Consider the following 18,823-nt stretch of genomic DNA (forward strand, 5'->3'; position numbering starts at 1 on the left):
ACAATCAACTACCAAATGGTTCAGTAAAGTAAACAATAATCTAGTGTTCTCTGTTATTATTCTTGCAATTTTTCCTAAGTTTGAAAATTTTCAAAATAATACATTTGAGGAAAAGTTAATAAGGAAACAGTCTGCTCTTATAACAGCTCACTCTCTCCTAAAGACAAGCTAACAGGAAGCCATATCCCCAGCCGTAATGTGAGGAGCACAGATTCAGCAAGCAAAGTTAAGAGATGACTCCAAATGTAATGGCACCAGACTGATAAAGATAAGTCATGATTCTGTACCAGGATAATCTCTCTTCACCCACTAAATATAACGACATGATCCTTTAGAGTTGTAATAAATCCTATATTCATAAATTAGCCTAAAAATGGACTTCACCCTGCCCCCAGTGCTTTACTCATTGTTGCTATTCCTTTCCTATCAACTTTTTGGCAGATTAGGTAGTCTGGTAGAAATTCAATCTCCACAGTTAGTGAAATTTCACACCTCATAATTAAATTGCACAGCTCTTAACCAAATTCCAATCTATGCCTTTACCAAACTGGCTACAATTTTACGTCTTTCCAAATCACTGGAAAAATCTTTTTTCCTCAAAAGGATCAAGTTTAATCCTGAAAACTCATGTTATTAAAATTATCTGAACAATTGACATTATCTGCTAACTGTGATGCATTTAAGTGAAAATCAGACCTAATTTTCTTCAGGATCACAAAGGTCTCTGAAAGGAGAGACTAGCCACAGAACTTTATGTTGCTTGACTAACAACCCTTCACTCCCCAAATAGCCACAAGAGGGTACCATTCTATGAAATTAGAAAGTTAAAAAAGCACACAGGTTAATAAAAGCTAACCTTATAGTCATGAAATCTATGGGAGAAAGAGAGTTGGAGAACGATATCATGTGAGTCACTTAAGTAGTCTTAGGAACTGTTTTTATTTATAAAACGTAGGTTGAGCCCAGGAAGTCATGGCTGCAGTGAGCCATGATCATACCACTGCACTCCAGCCTGGGCGACAGAGTGACAGCCTGTCTAAAAGAAATAAAAATAAAACTTCTGACACCAAGTGGTGGTGGCAGGGGGCAGGGAGGAGGTTCCCACTCCAAAAAATTCTCAGATACCTTTTGAGTGTACTACAACTGAAATCAATACTGACATTACCTGGAGTTAGCATCAAGTGCTATAAGGGCTGCATCCCACATGACTGCCCCCAGTTCTGATGCCAACTCTAGGTCCTGGACTTTCAGTACTTTTGGCCATCTATAAAACTGAAACCACCTTTGCAAAAATTATGGCAGTGAAAGAAATCTAACATAGCTCACTCCATTCTGCTTCTAACCTCACAAACTGTCTCAGGCATAGGGTGAGCTAACTGTGGGAGGAATTTTAGTTTACAGTTTAACTTTAAAGCAAGGATGACAATAGTCCCTTCCTGAAATGAACCCTCTCCTTGTTCAGGGACCAAAACAGCCACTGTAAAACTAAGGAAAGACCACAAGGTTAGGATTATGGGAGGAGCCTGAATTCTGCTAAAATGTAGGCACAGTTAAATGATACCCAGTCATTGTACCCTAGCTTGCTTTTCTATAATGCCCTACTACTCAGGAATCATGGAGCCAGAGGTCACCAGATGTATAACTGCCCCAATTGCTCCTATAGATAACATCAGTATTGTAAAACCTAAGATTGGTCTTTGAGATATTTTTCAGACTCAACTGCTCCTATGACTCCCACCCAGAAACTTGACTCAGCGCAGGAAGACCGTTTTTGACATACCTATGATTTCATCCCAAACCAGTCAGCAGTATCCATTCCCTAGCCACCAGTTCACCAAATTATTCTTTAAAACTAGCCTCTGAGTTATCAGGGAGGTGGATTTGAAAAACATCTCCCATTCTTCCACTTGACTGCCGTGTGATAATTACACACTTTTCTTTTTTCTTTTTTTTTTTTTTTTTTTTGAGACGGAGTCTCACACTGTTGCCCGGGCTGGAGTGCAGTGGTGCAATCTTGGCTCACTGCAACCTCTGCCTCCCAAATTCAGGCAATTCTCCTGCCTCAGTCTCCTGAGCAGCTGGGATTACAGGCACACATCACCATTCCCAGCTAATTTTTGTATTTTTAGTAGAGACGGGGTTTTACCATGTTGGTGGCCAGGCTGCTCTCAAACTCCTGACCTCAAGTGATCCACCCACCTCGGCCTCCCCAAGTGCTGGGATTACAGGCATGAGCCCACCTAAACTTTCCTACTGCAACTTCTGCTGTTCTCGCTGTATTGGCTTTTCTGGGCAGTGGGCAAGAAGAACCCATCAGGCTGTAACAATCAAGGGTTCCCACAATGTCCTTTTTGAGTTCAATAATTTGCCAGAATGGCTCACAGAACTCAGAAGAACACTTTACTTATATTTACGGATTTATTACAAAGGATACAACTCAGGAATAGCCGAATATAAAGTATACATAGGGCAAATATGATATTGTGATTATAGTAAGATACATATGTATCTGGTCTTCATCCTGTTTCCTGCTACAGAACTCCTAACACCCTTGGAACCTACAGAATGGTGTCTTCTGTATGCTAATGAGATAAATGATGACTAAGGGCCCCTACCCAGCCCTAGGTTGGGGGCTAAAAGACCATGGCAAGATTAGAGGATTGGGACTTTCCATCCAACCCACTAGCCTCCAGAGAGAGGAGACACACTGAAGGTTGAGTTGATCACTAATAGCCGGTGATGTAATCAGTCATGCCTACATAACAAAGCTTCCATAAAAACCCAGAAAGATAAGGTTCAGAGAGCTTCCAGGTAGCTGAACACATGGAGGTTCCTAGAGGGTGCCCAGAGAGGGCATGGAAGCCCCGTGCCACTTCCCACATGCTTGCTCTATGCATCTCTTCATCTGGCTCTTCATTTGTATCCTTCGTAACATCCTTCATCATAAATGAAATGGGCAAACATAAGTAAAGTGTTTTCCCAAGTTCTGTGAACCACTCTAGCAAATTAATGGAACTTGAAGAATTGGTCTCAGGAACTTCCAATTTACAGCCTGTGAGAAGTACAAGTGACAACCTACTACTTGTAACTGGCATCTGAAGTAGGGGGCAGTCTGTGGAACTGAGTCCTCAACCTGTGGGATCTGACACTATCAACTAAGTGATAATCAGTTTAGTTCTCCGTTATCTATGCTTGCAATTTTTTTTTCTCTGTTATTATCCTTGCAACTCAACTTCTGTATGCGAATAAGATGAATGGTGACTAAGACCCCCTCCCTACCCTTAGGTTGGGGACTAAAAGATAAGTGTCAGATCTTAGCTATGTTCAGATAAAATGACCATTGCTTTGAAACTCTGCTTATCTTTACTAACATTGAGTGTTTTGTTGTTACTTACATTACTGCAACTGCTAGACTCCTCAGAAATCTTTTGCAAAGCTAAATGATACTCCAGAACCATCCATGCCTTCAGCAATGAAAAAAATAATGTTGTAACTCAAAAGTCTAACAAAATACAACAGACTGGGTAATTTATAAAGAACAGAAACTTATTTGGCTGACTGTTCATGGCAGAGGGCAGAGAGATAGAGAGAGGAGAGGGAGAGAGAGAGAGAAAGGGCAAGAGGGCTGACCTCATCCTGTATAAAAAACCCCACTCCCATCCATGAAAATGGCATTAATCCACTTATGAAGGCAGAGCCCTCCTGACCTCATCCCCGCTTAAATATCACACCTCTCAGCACTGTTGCACTGAGGATTAACTTTCCAACACATGAGCTTTGGAGGAGACATTCAAACCATAGTCATGGTTTTTAAAAAAACAAAAAACGAAAGAGTTTACCAAGCCTTCAAGCTTTCCCCTGTATTTTAAACTAGCATGAGTGAATAGAACTTAAGAATTAACTTTTTTTTTTTTTGAGATGGAGTTTCGCTCTTGTTGCCCAGAGCTGGAGTGCAATGGCGCGATCTCAGCTAACAGCAACCTCCCCCTCCCGGGTTCAAGTGATTCTCCTGCCTTAGCCTCCCAAGTAGCTGGGATTACAGGCATGCGCCACCACGCCTGGCTCCTTTTTTTTAATTTTTAGTAGAAAGAGGGTTTTTCCATGTTGCTCAGGCTGGTCTCAAACTCCAGACCTCAGGTGATCAGTCCGCCTTGGCCTCCCAAAGTGCTGGGATTACAGGCATCAGCCACCGCTTCCAGCAAGAATGATCATTTAAAAACAACTGCAGATCAGGCACAGTGGCTCACACCCGTAATCCCAACACTCTGGAAAGCCAAGACAGGAGCCCAATTACTACAATACATCACATTAACAGAATGAAGACCACATGATCATCTCAATGGATGCAGAAAAAGCATTTGACAAAAATCACACTTCCATGATAAAAGCGTTCAACAAACTAGGAATAGAAGGAAACAACCTCAACATAATAAAAGCCACATATGAAAAGCCTACAACTATTAATATCACCACACTTAAAGATATATATATCTTGGTTTCAAAATATAGTTCTCCACTAAAAGGAACCAAAAGGAACCAGAGTCCCTTGGAGAAAGACTAATCCTAAGGTTGGGGTTGAGAAAAATTCAAGATGAAAATAAAACATCTGGTTGCACCAAAGTAAGAACACGCTCAAAGAATTATGGGAATGTGTCAAAAAGACACAGGAACTAGTTTAAAGGACCTCCCACTGGCCAAACCTGGGACGATTTTAGCATCAAATGAAGTCACACGTCCTGAAAAGTAATGCTTGATGAGCATACAATGATCTTGACTTATTTTTACAGTTATGCCATTAAAGAACTTAAGGAATTTACATAAAATCTGAGCTCAAAAAAAAAAAAAAAAAAAACCCAAAAGTTATTATGTTGTGTTTTACCTGGATATTGCAGCTTTTTCCATTATTTCCTGCTGAATGAGCCCAGATGGCTCAATGACATCCAATATAATTATGCTCCATAACTTGTCTGATTTTGGCCTTTGTAACATAGCAGATTCATCCTCCACATGTCTCAGCCAAAACTCAAGTGTTTCTTTAGGAAAGTGATTGGCTTCAGATATGAGGTCCAGAGCAATACGATGCTGGTCTTTCTCCACAGAACTGTATGGTTTAACCTGCCCAAGTGTGCCAGCAATAAGAGGCAGAATAGAGAAGCCTTCAGACACATCTAACACGTAGAAAGGTTCAAGGATGTTCTGTACAGTATTACTCTGTCCAGTTCCAGAGCTCATCTCATTCTGACAGTGAGTATCCATGGTCTGATACAGTTTCTCTGGAGTCAGTGAAGACAAAACTTTGCTCATTGCCATTTTAAAGCCTTCATGATATGGGATGTTGTTAAGCAAAGCAATTTCTGTAGACTCCAATACACATGTCTGCTCTACAGCATCTGGTTTACTGGTCTGAAGGTTAGCAAGGGCACTACAAAGTTCAGCCTCATTTCCTAACGACAACAAGTCTTTATTCTGGGTAAAACTTCTTGCAACATCCATTTGACATTCCAAATCCAAGACACTAATACTCTGGATTCTTAAGTAACAGTCTTGACAAGACACTTCCATCATCACATGGTCTCCAGGCTTTATCCAGTAGTCTTCATTAAATAGTAAGAAAGAAAATATATATATATATGGAGTGCTTATAAGACAGAGGATCACATAAACATCTCCATCCTCCATCTAACCCCCCATTCTTTAAATCACTATAGAAAGGATTACAAATAATCATTTAATATACAAAAAAAAAAAAAAAAAAAAAAAACAGGAAAACCCTACCAGATTTACTTAGGGAAAAACTGAAATTTGAAGACTCAACCAGTAGTATAATGGAGACATTTGAGAGCTCCATTATTGACCCTGAGACTATCAGTATGATAATGTTTTTACTGCCATCACTAGGTCTCCCCATATCCCCAAATTGGGGTGTTGGTGGAGTACTGCAGGGGACTCTATCATCTTTGGTAATGAAGGCTAATAACAACAAAGATAAAATTCAGGGATAAATATCAAACCTCACTTTAGCTTAAAGGGACATTCTTTTCTCTAAGAGAAATTTCCAAAAGAACAAGGTAACATTCAACAGAATTATATCAGTTATATTTGTTAACTGTAAGCATTTTAGACATTCTTGCATGTCTAGGAACTTCAAAGTATAAAGAAGAACCAAGTTCTACAATAAAGACCATATCATACTCCTTTCATATGTGGGAAAACTTCCATTTGTTTTGTTTTGTCTTTTTGAGACAAGGTCTCACTCTGTCACCCAGGCTGGGAGTGGTGTAACAAGGCCCCCTGCAGCCTCCAACTCCTGGGCTCAAGCGATTCTCCTGCCTCAGCCTCCCAAGTAGCTGCGACTACAGATGCATGCCACCAGGCCCAGCTATTTTTTTTTTTTTAAATAGAGGTGAGGTCTTGCTGTTTTACCCAGGCTGGTCTTGAACTGCTGGGCTCAAGTGATCCTCTTGCCTCAGCCTTCCAATGTGTTGGGATTACAGGCATGAGCCACTGCGCCTGGCCTACATGTGGTAAAATTTTAAAATGTAAATGTATAAATGTATAATCGCAATTCCTTCTCATTAGCCCTGGAACTAGTTGAAAATACCAATTGTTACACTTTTTTGGGTTTTTTGGAGACAGTGTCTTGCTTTGTGGCCTAGGCTGGAATGTAGTGGTATGATCACTGTGGCCTCAATCTTAGGGCTCAAGCTATCCTCCCACCTCAGCCTCCAGAGTCGCTGGAACTACAGGCGCTCACCACCATACCTGAATTTTTAAAAATTTTTAGAAGAGACCAGGCTGGTCTCAAACTCCTGAACTCCAGCAATCCTCCTACCTCGGCAGGAGGATCCCAAAGTGCTGGGATTACAGGTATGAGCCACTGAGCCCAGCCATAAATTGCTATTCTTATGCTTAAACATATAAATGTCCTTTCTCTAAGAAGGATTAAAAAACAAAAGACATCTGTCTAAGTTACTACAGGTAAAAGAGAGTTAGAACAAACACAAGTAAAAAATATCATTCACTGAGTGCCAGTCACTGTGGTAGGCATTTTATACCTACCATCTCTAAGAATCCCTAAAACAGTGCTGCAAGATAAATGGTATCATCCCATTTTTATATATCATACAACATAAGCTCTGAGAAACAAGTGGCAAGGATGGCTAGGAGGGATTCAGTAAGTAGCAGAGCCAAGAACTGAATCCAGATCTACCTAACTGACTCCAAAAACAACATACTAGCCACAACAATATACTGATTCCAGGCTTTTATGACCTTGCCAAATTAGATCCCTTGATTAAGAAACTAAACAGAAATAGATGTATTAACTTCCAGTTTAAGAAGGGTAGAGTTTCTTTCTCTCTCTCTGTGTGTGTGTGTGTGTGTGTGTGTGTGTGTGTCTGTGTGTGTGTCAAGATCTCCCTCTGTTGCCCAGGCTGGAATGCAGTGTTACAATCTTGGCTCACTGCAGTCTCAACCTCCTGGACTCAAGGGAGCCTTCTTCCTCAGTGCCCCAAGTAGTTGGAACTACAAGCACTTGCCACCATCCCCAGTTAATTTTTTTCATTTTGTAGAAACGAGGTCTTGCAGCTGGGCACGGTGGCTCACACCTGTAATCCCAGCACTTTGGGAGGCCGAAGTGGGCGGATCAAGAGGTCAGGAGATCAAGATCATCCTGGCTAACACAGCAAAACCCCATCTCTACTAAAAATACAAAAAATTAGCTGGGCATGGTGGCATGCACCTTTAGTCCCAGCTACTCAAGAGGCTGAGGCAGGAGAATCGCTTGAACCCAAGAGGCAGAGGTTGCAGTGAACTGAGATTGCTCCACTGCACTCCAGCCTGGGTGACAGAGTGAGACTCCATCTCAAAAAAAGACAAAAAGAAGTGAGGTCTCGCTATGTTGCCTAGGCTGGTTTAAACTCCTGGCCTCAAGCAATCCTCCCACCAGGGCCTCCCAAAGTACTAGGAATACAGGTGTCAGCCACCATACTCAGCCTAAAAAGGGTAGTGTTTCTATATAATTCAACTACTTTAAACTCACATTAAACCCATCGAATAACTGTAAAAACAATTTCCATACCAAAAAAAAATCTTTAATACAGAACTTCCCTAGGGAAGTTCACAGATCCATGAACTCTCTAAAACTGAAAAACTTTGTGCTTGTATGAATGTGTACATTTTTATGACCCAGGGCTCCAGAGAGGTCATCAGCTTCTCTAAGGAGTAAGAACTCCTGCACTAAAAGCAGTACTTTTCCAATACTTCCCATGAAATAATGGAGCAGGACTTCTTTCATCTACTGATAACTAGAAAAATCAGAGCTGAAGAAATAATGATAGGTTTTCCAAGTGCTATGCAACAGAGTTGTGTTTGTCTCTCTTAACCACAAATATTACCTATTTCAAATTTCTTTTGAAAAAAAAAAAACATGAAGTTCTGAAAGATTTAACCAACCTCCCTTGACTGAAAACTTCATATCGAAAGTATTTTTTTTTTTTTTTTTGCCACTGACTCGAATACTTAGAAGATTAAAGCAAAGGGTTTAAAAAAAAAAAAAAATTGACAAGACCTACCTGTAAGGTCCTGTACAGGGTAGACAGCCTGTTCCCAACATGTTTCCTCACTAGGACTTGTGGATAAACTATGTTCATCATCAAGCTGGAGCACAAACCAAACCATAATAGCATCTAGTATGCCTTCTTTAGTAACAGGAATACCAATCTTATCAGGCTTTTTAGTTGCAAGACTTTTTAATTCCTGAGAAAAATGTAAAAGGAATGAAAGGGTTTTATGTATTTCATATATACATGCCTCAATATCTTACCATTTTCCATCTCTGGAGTTCTTAGTCCTGTCCAGCTCCCTGAGAAATTCAGTACACTGGCACACCTATAACCATGTAAGGCACAATGGTTGGGAAGCTCTGACCTACTTTATTGGAATACCATGTAGCTATTATTAAAAAGAATGAAGCAGATATATATTGCTGATATGGAAAGAAGAAGTCCATAATATATTGTTGAATGAAAAAGGTTAAGTAACAAAGCAGTGGAGACTGTTTTGTTTAGAAAACAGAGGGGGATGGAAGGGGGTAGAGAGAGAGAGGGAGTAGGGAGAGAAAAAGAATGTGTAAGAGAGAGTGAGAGAGAGAGAGAGGGAGTGTGTGTGTGTATGTACAGAAAAGTAGGTCTGGAAAGACGCACTTCTAACGAGTGACCTGGGGAAAGAAGGGTTGAGATTTTAAAAAGGAAGAAAAATACTAGGACTTTTTCCTTTCTATCCTGTATTGCTTGAAAGTATTAAGCAGACATGCATGACTTTTGAAACTAAAACCTTAATAAGATTTGTGTGTGTGGCTAAGAAAAATTAAAATTTTAAAAAGCCTTAAAATAATAAAATGATAACTGGCAGCTACAAACGTGTTACTTGCTACTGAAAGTCATAACAGGTAAGGAATGCTCTTGAAGCTCAGAAAGCTCAGCCTCAGTAAGCAAGGCCGAATTGTTAAATTAGTTCCAGATAACCTCAAGAACAATGTGGTAACAAATAATAAAGGAAAGCTTCTATTAAATTATAAAAATCTTAGGCTAGCTGGGCATGGTGGCTCATGCCTGTAATCCCAGCACTTTGGGAGGCCGAGGCGGGGGGGGGTGGATCATTGAGGTCAAGAGTTCGAGACCAACCTGGCCAACATGGTGAAACCCTATCTCTACTAAAAATACAAAAATTAGCTACTCATGGTGGTGGGTGCCTGTAATCCCAGCTACTAGGGAGGCTCAGGCAAGAGAATTGCTTGAACCCGAAAAGTGGAGGCTGCAGTGAGCCAAGATCATACCATTGCATTCCAGCGTAGGCAATAAGAGTGAAACTCTGTCTCAAAAAAAAAAAAAAAAAAAAAAATTTAGGCTAAAATTACCCCCCAACAAAGTCTTCTATCTCCAAACAGGTTTCACTTATAACATTTATGTCCTTGAACATTGAACCTTACTTATTAAAGACCTTCAGAGAACTCTATGTAACCTTTCCAATTTATTTCGGCACTTTTTTTTTTTTTTTTTTTTGAGATGGAGTTTTGCTCTTGTTGCTCAGGCTGGAGTGCAATGGCGTGATCTTGGCTCAGGCAATCTCCGCCTCCCAGGTTCAAGCAATTCTCCTGTCTCAGCCTCCCGAATAGTTGGGTTTACAGGCACCCGTCACCACACCCAGCTAATTTTTTTGTATTTTTTTAGTAGAGACAGGGTTTCACCATGTTGGCTAGGCTGGTCCTGAACTTCTGACCTCAGGTAATCCACCCGCCTCAGCTTCCCAAAGTGCTGGGATTACAGGCGTGAGCCACTGTGCCCAGCTGGGCACTTTCTTTATACAGAACATCCTCACACCATTCACCAACACACACACATACACACTAGGGTGATCAGCTTCTCTTGCTTTTCCTAGGATTATCTTGGTTTCAAAACAGAAAGTCTCAAGTCTCAGAACCCTCTTCAGTCCTGGGCAAACCATGAAGGCTGGTCACCATAATATACATACAACCTAGAGATTTGGATTATTGTTCATTTTGTTAATTTGAAATGGCAGCATGATACAGAGAAAAGTCAGAAAGACCTAGGTTAGAATTCCTGCCCCTGTATTCACATGCTGAATAATTTGGGTGGAAATTATTTAATGTAAGCAACAATTTCCTCATCTGCATAACACAAGGATAATTATAATTGTATGGCAGTATGTCATAAGAGCTGCCTAATAACACAAGTGAAAGCACCTGGCACCCTATACATTCCCAACAATCTTAGGGGGGGTTTTCTTTGTGTTTAAATAAGTGGGCTGGGCACAGTGGCACTCTAGCCTGGGTGACAGCAAGACACTGTCAAAGAAAAAAAGAAAGAAAAGAAAAGAAAAGAAAGCAAGGAAAGCAAGCAAGCAAATAATTTCAGGAAGAAATTCTAATTACCCTTTAATCATTTTCTTTACATACAATAAGTGGAATCTTCATGCAAACTCATAAAATAAGACTGTCCTATATATTATTTTAAACAATGCATGAAATTTAATGCTTGAAAATAGTAACTGAATTTTTTTTCACCTGAAGGTTGTTGAAATCTACTGTCATAATTTCAAAGCACTCTGTCAAAGCCAAATATCCTCCAGGAACTCGACTCATCTTCTCAGTTGTATAAGGTTCAACTGTTTCTTCAGCATCTACAGAAGAATAAGCCGGACTCTGAAATTTCACATTTGCTGGCAAATGGATACCAGCAATGTCCTTAATACCCACTCTGGAGAGACACAAAATAGGGGAGGGGGAGGAAGATGGATTTTTTTTAGAATCAAGTAACATATCCAATATTGAGTCCAGAAATGAAATAAAACCTCATGAGCAAAGATTTCTTAAGCATAACTACATACACACACATATACAACCACTAACTATAAAGGAAAACAACTATAAATAGGTCTATAATAAAATTAAGAATATCTACTCATTAAAAAAAAAAAAAACCCTGTAAGAAAGTAAAAGGCAAGCCACTGAGAGAAGATATTTGTAATAACTATATTCCATAAAGGGCTCATATCCAAAATATATTTTTAAATTCCTGCATATTAATAAAAAACAAAAATGGGCAAAAGACTCAGACACTGCATGAAAGAACATATCCAAATGGCCAATGAGAACATGAAAAGGTGCTCGGCTTCAACAGCCACCCTGGAAATGGAGTTAAAATCACAATGCATACTACACATCTGACGGAATGGAAAAAAACAAGTAGTCAATACCAAGTATGGTAAGGATACAGTCTCATACACCATTGGAGTATCAAATTAGTAAGATTACTTTGGAAGACTACTTTGTAGTGCCAACTCGAGCTGAACATACCTATTCAGATTCATTCTTAATGTAGGAACCGTTTCACAGTGTTTGGCATTTCTACTTCTGAGAATATAGTCAACAGAAATTAATACATATTATCACCAAAAGAATGAATGTTCAAGAATGTTTATAGCTACACTGCTTCTGATAGCCAAGAAAACTGATATAACCCAAACATCTATCAGTAGTATAACAGACAAATCTAGTATAGTCATATAATGGAGTATGATTCAGCAATGAGAATAAACAAACTAAACACAAAAGAAGCTAGGCACATAAAAACAAATCACACTGTATGGTTCTATTTGTATAGAATTCAAAACAAGCAACACTAATCTATGGCGTTAGAAGTCTGCATAGTAGGTGCTCTAGGGAGAGTGGGGTGCTGGTAAAGAGAAGGGGTTTCTTCCTGCGCACTTTGTATTATATAGCGGTAATATTCTGGTCCTTGATCTCAGCACTGATTACCCAGGTCTATCAACTTCATGAAAATTCATCAAATCATAAACTTATGGCTCGCACACTTGCTATAAAAATGTTTGATGTCAATAAAAATTTACATTGGACCACGCATGGTGGCTTACGCCTGTAATCCCAGCACTTTGGGAGGCCAAGGTGGGAGATCACTTGAGCCCAGGAGTTAAGAGACCAGCATGGACAACATAGCAATATTCTTCTAGATAAAATAAGATAGAATAAAATAAAATAGCCAGGTATGGTGGTGTGTGCCTAGAGTCCTAGTTACTTGGGAGGTTGAGGCAGGAGGATCACTTGAGCCTCGGAGTTCAAGGCTGCAATGAGCTATGATCACATCACTGCACTCCAGCCTGGGCAATAGGGCAAGACCCTGTCTCAAAAAACAAAAAAAGAAAAAAGACAATTTACAATGAAAAAACACTTTATAAAAATTTAAACAACATTTTTAAAAGGAAAATACTCCAACGTCATCTCACCTCAACTCAACTCAATGGCATTTTTTTTTTTTAGAGAATTTGCCTTTATAACATTTCAAAAGTTCAAATAATCTACTTTTACAGATTATTTTATTACACTCTCAAAAGATGAATCAGCAAATGGAACTAATGATTTTAATAACTCAAAATTAAAAGTCACAAGTTGAAACAAAAAATATGTGACAATTTTTTTGTGTGTGAGACAAGATCTTACGCTGTCACCCAGGCTGGAGTACAAAAGTGTGATCCTGGCTCACTGCAACCTCCACCTACCATGCTCAAGCAATTCTCCTACCTCCACTTCCTGAGGTGCATGCCACCATGCCCGGCTAATTTTTGTGTTTTTTATAGGGACAGGGTTTCGCCATGTTTCCCAGGCTGGTCTCAAACTCCTGAGCTCATGCAATCTGCCCACCTTGGCCTCCCGAAGTGCTGGTATTACAGGCGTGAGCCACTGGGCCCGGCCAGACAATTTCTTTCTAATGTAATATAAACTACGTGAATATATATTGTCAAAACTTCAAGCAATATGGTAAAAAGTCCACCTTCACAGTACTTGTCCTCTCATTTCTTCACTGTTAATAGTTTAATGTGTATCCTTCCGTACCTTTTTTTAATATTTGTGTATAACACTCTATTTGTACGTTACTGAAACATTCTGTACCATTTGTGAGTCGGTTGTATTCATCATGCCTGTTTATTTCTCAAAAGATACTTCAGTGTATCTTTATTAAAAATGAGAATATTCTCTTAATCACAGCAATCAAATTCAGTATTATCTAACCTACAGTTCATATTCTGTATTTGTCAACTGAATCAAAAATCAATAATGCAGGCAGGGCACAGTGGCTCATGCCTGTAATCCAAGCACTTTAGGAGGCCAAGGCAGAAGGATCCCTTGAGTCCAGGAGTTCAAGACCAGCATGGGCAACACAGCAAGACCCTGTCTCTATAAAAACTTTAAAAAATTAACCAGACATGGTGGTGCACACCTGTGGTTGCAGCTCCTCAGGAGGCTGAAGTGAGAGGATCACTTGAGCTTGGGAGGTCAAGACTGCAGTGAGCTATGATTGAGCCACTGCACTCCAACCAGGGCAACACAGCAAGATCCCATCTCTCTCTCTCTCTCTCTCTCTCTCTCTCTCTCTCTCTCTCTCTATATATATATATATATATATATATATATAGTTTTTTTCCCAATACAGTTCACAGTTTCAATTTAGCTGTCCTGTCTCTTTAATCTCCTTTCATCTGAAACAGTTCTTCATCTTTGCTTTGTCTCTCATGTCACTGACATTTTTTAAGAAGGGAGGCCAATTGTTTTACAGAATGGTCCCAACTTGGGTTTGTCTGAGGTTTTTCTCACAATTAGATTGCAGGTTGCACATTTTGGATGTGGTACTATATAAGCAATGCATCCTTAAAGCACCGAATCTGGAGGAATCTTGCTGTTGATGTTAGCTTTAATCACCTGGTGAAGATGATGTGTGGTCACATGGGCCTGCCAGGGGAATAGGGGCAAGGGGAAGGAGAGCATTAGGACAAATACCTAATGCATGCGGGGCTTAAAACCTAGATGATGGGTTGACAGGTGCAGCAAATCACCATGGCACATATATACCTATGTAACAAACCTGCACGTTCTGCACATGTATCCCAGAACTTAAAGTAAAATTTAATTTGATTAAAAAAAAAAAAAAAAAAAACAGGCCGGGCACGGTGGCTCACGCCTGTAATCCCAGCATTTTGGGAGGCCAAGGCAAGTGGATCACCTGAGGTTGGGAATTCGAGACCAGCCTGGCCAACATGATGAAACTCCTCTCTACTAAAAGAAATACAAAAAAATCAGCCGGGCATGGTGGTGGCCACACCTGTAATCCCAGCTACTCGGGAGGCTGAGGCAGGAAAATGACTTGAACCTGGGAGGTGGAAGTTGCAGTGAGCCAAGGTCGCGCCACCGCACTCCAGCTTGGGCAACAAGAGTGAAACTCGGTCTCAAAAAAAACAACAACAACAAAAAAGATGCTGTGTGGCTTCAGCCCTATATAGTTACAATCTTCCCTTTTGCAATAATTTGAGAGATACTTTGAAACTATATAAATGCCCTGATCCTCATCAGATTTCCCTCCATTGATTTAGTATCTATTCATGATTCTTGCCTCCAAAAAAGTAATTCTGCCTCATTTTTTTCTATAATATTAACCGGCATTGACAGTAAGGACGAGCTGTACTTTTATCCCCATTTATGTATTTATTAATCTGCTTAAGATACATAGAAATTCATGGATTCTTATTCAGTGGGTTTTAATTTATTTTGGTGATTAAATTGTCCCAGATTTGGCCACTGGGAGCGTCTTCAAGCATGCTGCTGTGTCCTTTTGCTCCCCCTTCCCCCACCAAATCCCTTTTTGAGCACTTCCTCACTTTCTAATACAAGATGCCCCAGAATCATCTTGAATCTATTCCGCCCCAATACTAGAATCAGCCATTGCTCCAAGAAGCTATATAGTTCCTTCTGGTGAGAAATGGTATTTAAAAACCAAGATCTGGGTTCTAGGTATGCTCACTGCTCCTAAGATTATGCCTTGTCTTTCTCACTTAACAGTATACCATAAACTTCTTTCCTGTCTATACATGTACCTTAACCATTTTTTTGCATAATACTGTATTAGGTGACTGTTACATCATAATTATTGAAATACTTTCTTATTAATATAAACATTCAGATAATTTGTTTGCTTTTATTTTTCCAATTACAATATTACAGTGAATATCCTTGTACACACATCACTGCACACATGTATGAGTATTTATCGGGATAGATTCCCAGACACGGAAATGCTAGATCAAGGACTACAAACATCTTTAGTGTTGCTAGAAAATGCTAAATCAGGCCGGGCGCGGTGGCTCAAGCCTGTAATCCCAGCACTTTGGGAGGCCGAGACGGGCGGATCACGAGGTCAGGAGATCGAGACCATCCTGGCTAATACGGTGAAACCCCGTCTCTACTAAAAATACAAAAACTAGCCGGGCGAGGTGGCGGGCGCCTGTAGTCCCAGCTACTTGGGAGGCTGAGGCAGGAGAATGGCGGAAACCCAGGAGGCGGAGCTTGCAGTGAGCTGAGATCTGGCCACTGCACTCCAGTCCGGGCGACAGAGCGAGACTCCGCCTCAAAAAAAAAAAAAAAAAAAAAAAAGAAAATGCTAAATCAAGCTACTAAAATGTTGCACCAACAGTGTATAAATTTTCCCTAAACCTATGAGAAAATAAGATATCAAACAACTTTAATGTGCTAACGTAAGTAGTTAGAAAATGTTACCCATTGGTTTTAATTTCCCTTTCTCTGATTAATTGACAATTATATCGTGCTTTGTTGTAAAAGTCGCAAATATTCATCTCAGTCTGTCACTTGTCTTTTAACTTTATAGTATCCTTCACCAGAGAGATTTTTTTCAATGGTTTGAAACTGTGGTCACATTAGGCTGGACGCGGTGGCTCACACCTGTAATCCCAGCACTTTGGGAGGCCAAGGCGGGCGGGTCACAAGGTCAGGAGATCAAGACCATCCTGGCTAACACAGTGAAACCCGGTCTCTCCTAAAAATACAAAAAAATTAGCCGGGCATGGTGGCACGTGCCTGTAGTCCCAGCTACTTGGGAGGCTGAGGCAGGAGAATGGCGTGAAACCAGGAGGCGGAGATTGCAGTGAGCGGAGACTATGCCACTGCACTCCAGCCTGGGCAACAGAGCAAGACTCCATCTCAATAAATAAATAAATAAATAATAAAAAAACAAAAATGTGGTCACATGTGTCAGTGTTTTGTGGCTTCTGGGCCCTACTCTGTGTTTTGCTTTGGAAGGTCTCCATCAAATAGATTTTTTGACATTCAGATGTTTAACTCACCCAGAATTAAAAGCTGTTTAACTCACCCAGAATTAAAAGCAGGGATCTAACTTTTTTCCCCAAATGAAGCACACCATTTCCATTTCCTGAATAGTTTATCCCTTCCCCACTGATCTGAAATATCACACCTGTATCATATACTAAATCCATATAAATTCAAAGGTCTGTATCTAGATTCTTTATTGTGCTCCACTGATGTATTTGTCTTTCTGCATCAATACATTACTGTTTTTTATTTCTAGGTTATTATACCTAATAAGGCAAGTTTTCTTGGATATTTTTCTTGGATATTCTTAAACATTTGTTTATTGAGATGAGCATTAAATTCAGCTAATTAGGTGCCAAATGGCAATTTTTATAAAAATGATTTCTAAATGTTTCCACCAGTTAAAACAGTAGCACTCACATATATTTTGTCAACACTTTTCTTCATAGTCCTCAACCCATACTGCTGAACTTTGTTTAAAAAAAAAAAAAAGATATTGGCCTCATTCATCCAGACCTACACCTACTCAACCAAACTGTACACCCTTTTTACTTTTACAAAAGCTCCTATAGCACTTCTACTGTAGTCAGGCACTCATTTGCTAAATAAATGAGTCAATAATGAAGTTATTCTTTTGCAAAATGTAGATACCAGCCATTTAATTTCTACTTTGCTTAGGCAAACAATATTAGTGGTCTCCTAAAGAGGAACTAATGAGGGAAGGAGTCCAGTCATGTTACAGCAAGAAATCTCAGCAAGACACAACCTAGCTTTTCTGGTGGGCAATACAGTAAGGCATCCCTACAGCCTGAAAACTGTACATATTCTTTCACTCAGTAATTCCTTATTAAGGAATTTATCCTAAGAAAATAATAGAAACAAATCCACAAAGACATAAGTGCAAAGATGTTTATCTTACTTCTTAAAAGCAGAAAAGTGGAAGCAATCCAAAAATTCTAAACTCCAATAACTACCACACCAAGAAGTTGATTTTTTAAAGTCATGAACGAAATCTATTACATGAAAAGGCTCACAAAGGAAAAGCAAATATATTTACTGAGCTTTTAAACAAAATTAAATTTACATACACATACATTTACTTACATAGAACTAATATTCAACCAGTACATTCTAATTCAGCCAATCTGCTAATTAAGTCCACTGTCTGGTTAGTGCCCTGTGTCCTACCAATCTCTAAACATTTTTACTATCTGCCTGTTACTAACATACAAAGAAAAAGAGTAAAGGAATATATAACAAAGATGAAAAGTAGTTACTTACTGGTGAGGGATTCACGGTGGTTTTCATTTTTTTCAAACCACTTATCAGTATGTCCTAAAATATTTATACGCTACATTTATGATTAAGTTATTGGTAGAAGCTTAGAAAGATCCTAAAATTCCATCCAGCCCAACTACAAATCATTACAGTATTAGTGAAATTTTTAAGAAAAGGGAAATTGAAGTAATTAAGACCAAAATTTATTTTCACAGTGGAATCTTTCATTCCAACTTCACCTAAAATCAGTCAGAACTTATTTTCTACATGAATCTATAACAACTAAAGAGTACTAAGTTGTATCAAAATTAATTCTCCATTAAAAAAAGAACTGGCTTTAACCATGAAGTTTCATTTAAAATAGGCAAGAAAAAAAAAAAAAAGAATAAAACCAGTGTAAGCAGCATGAATTTAAAGGTCAGAAAACTACAAATCCTCACCCAAATACATATTCACTAGCTTATTTCTGTAATATTCTCTTTACAGTTATTATTTTTCAATATTTACTATTTAAATAGTCACTTACTGATATGGTTTGACTCCGTGTCCCCACCCAAATCTCATCTCAAATTGTAATCCCCATATGCTGAGGGAGGGGAATTGACTGGATTATGAGAACGGTTTCTTCCATGCTGTTCTCATGATAGACAGTGAATTCTCACAAGATCTGATGGTTTTACAAATGGTAGTTTTTCCTACACTCACCCACGTGGTCTTGCGCTCTCTCTCTCTGCACCCCCCGCCCCCCTCCTCACCTGCCTGCTGCCATGTAAGACGTGCCTGCTTCCCCTTCTGCTATGTTTGTAAGTTTCCTGAGGCGTCCTCAACATTCAG

At 39.5% G+C, this 18,823-nt stretch overlaps 1 protein-coding gene across 5 annotated transcripts in view; it reads right to left on the minus strand.

The window, feature by feature from the left end:
* The window catches only part of PRMT9 (protein arginine methyltransferase 9), a 55,090-nt gene that overhangs the window by 13,783 nt on the left and 22,484 nt on the right, over positions 1 to 18,823 (minus strand). For 4 of the 5 annotated variants that reach the window (XR_004438168.1, XM_033215435.1, XM_033215436.1 and 1 more), the window contains 3 exons: positions 11,084 to 11,276; positions 8,574 to 8,757; positions 4,880 to 5,594 (listed from right to left, as the gene is read on the minus strand). Coding sequence is in view for 4 of the 5 variants with exons in the window: in XM_033215435.1 (XP_033071326.1) it covers positions 4,880 to 5,594; positions 8,574 to 8,757; positions 11,084 to 11,276 (1,092 nt within the window). In the remaining variant the exon portion in view is untranslated. Of the gene's footprint in view, positions 1 to 3,395; positions 3,465 to 4,879; positions 5,595 to 8,573; positions 8,758 to 11,083; positions 11,277 to 18,823 lie in introns of all 5 variants that reach the window. The other variant, XM_033215437.1, reaches the window with a different exon arrangement.

Source organism: Trachypithecus francoisi, unplaced genomic scaffold (assembly GCF_009764315.1).
Source record: "Trachypithecus francoisi isolate TF-2019V2 unplaced genomic scaffold, Tfra_2.0 Lachesis_group1, whole genome shotgun sequence".
NCBI classification, from domain to species: Eukaryota; Metazoa; Chordata; class Mammalia; order Primates; family Cercopithecidae; genus Trachypithecus; species Trachypithecus francoisi.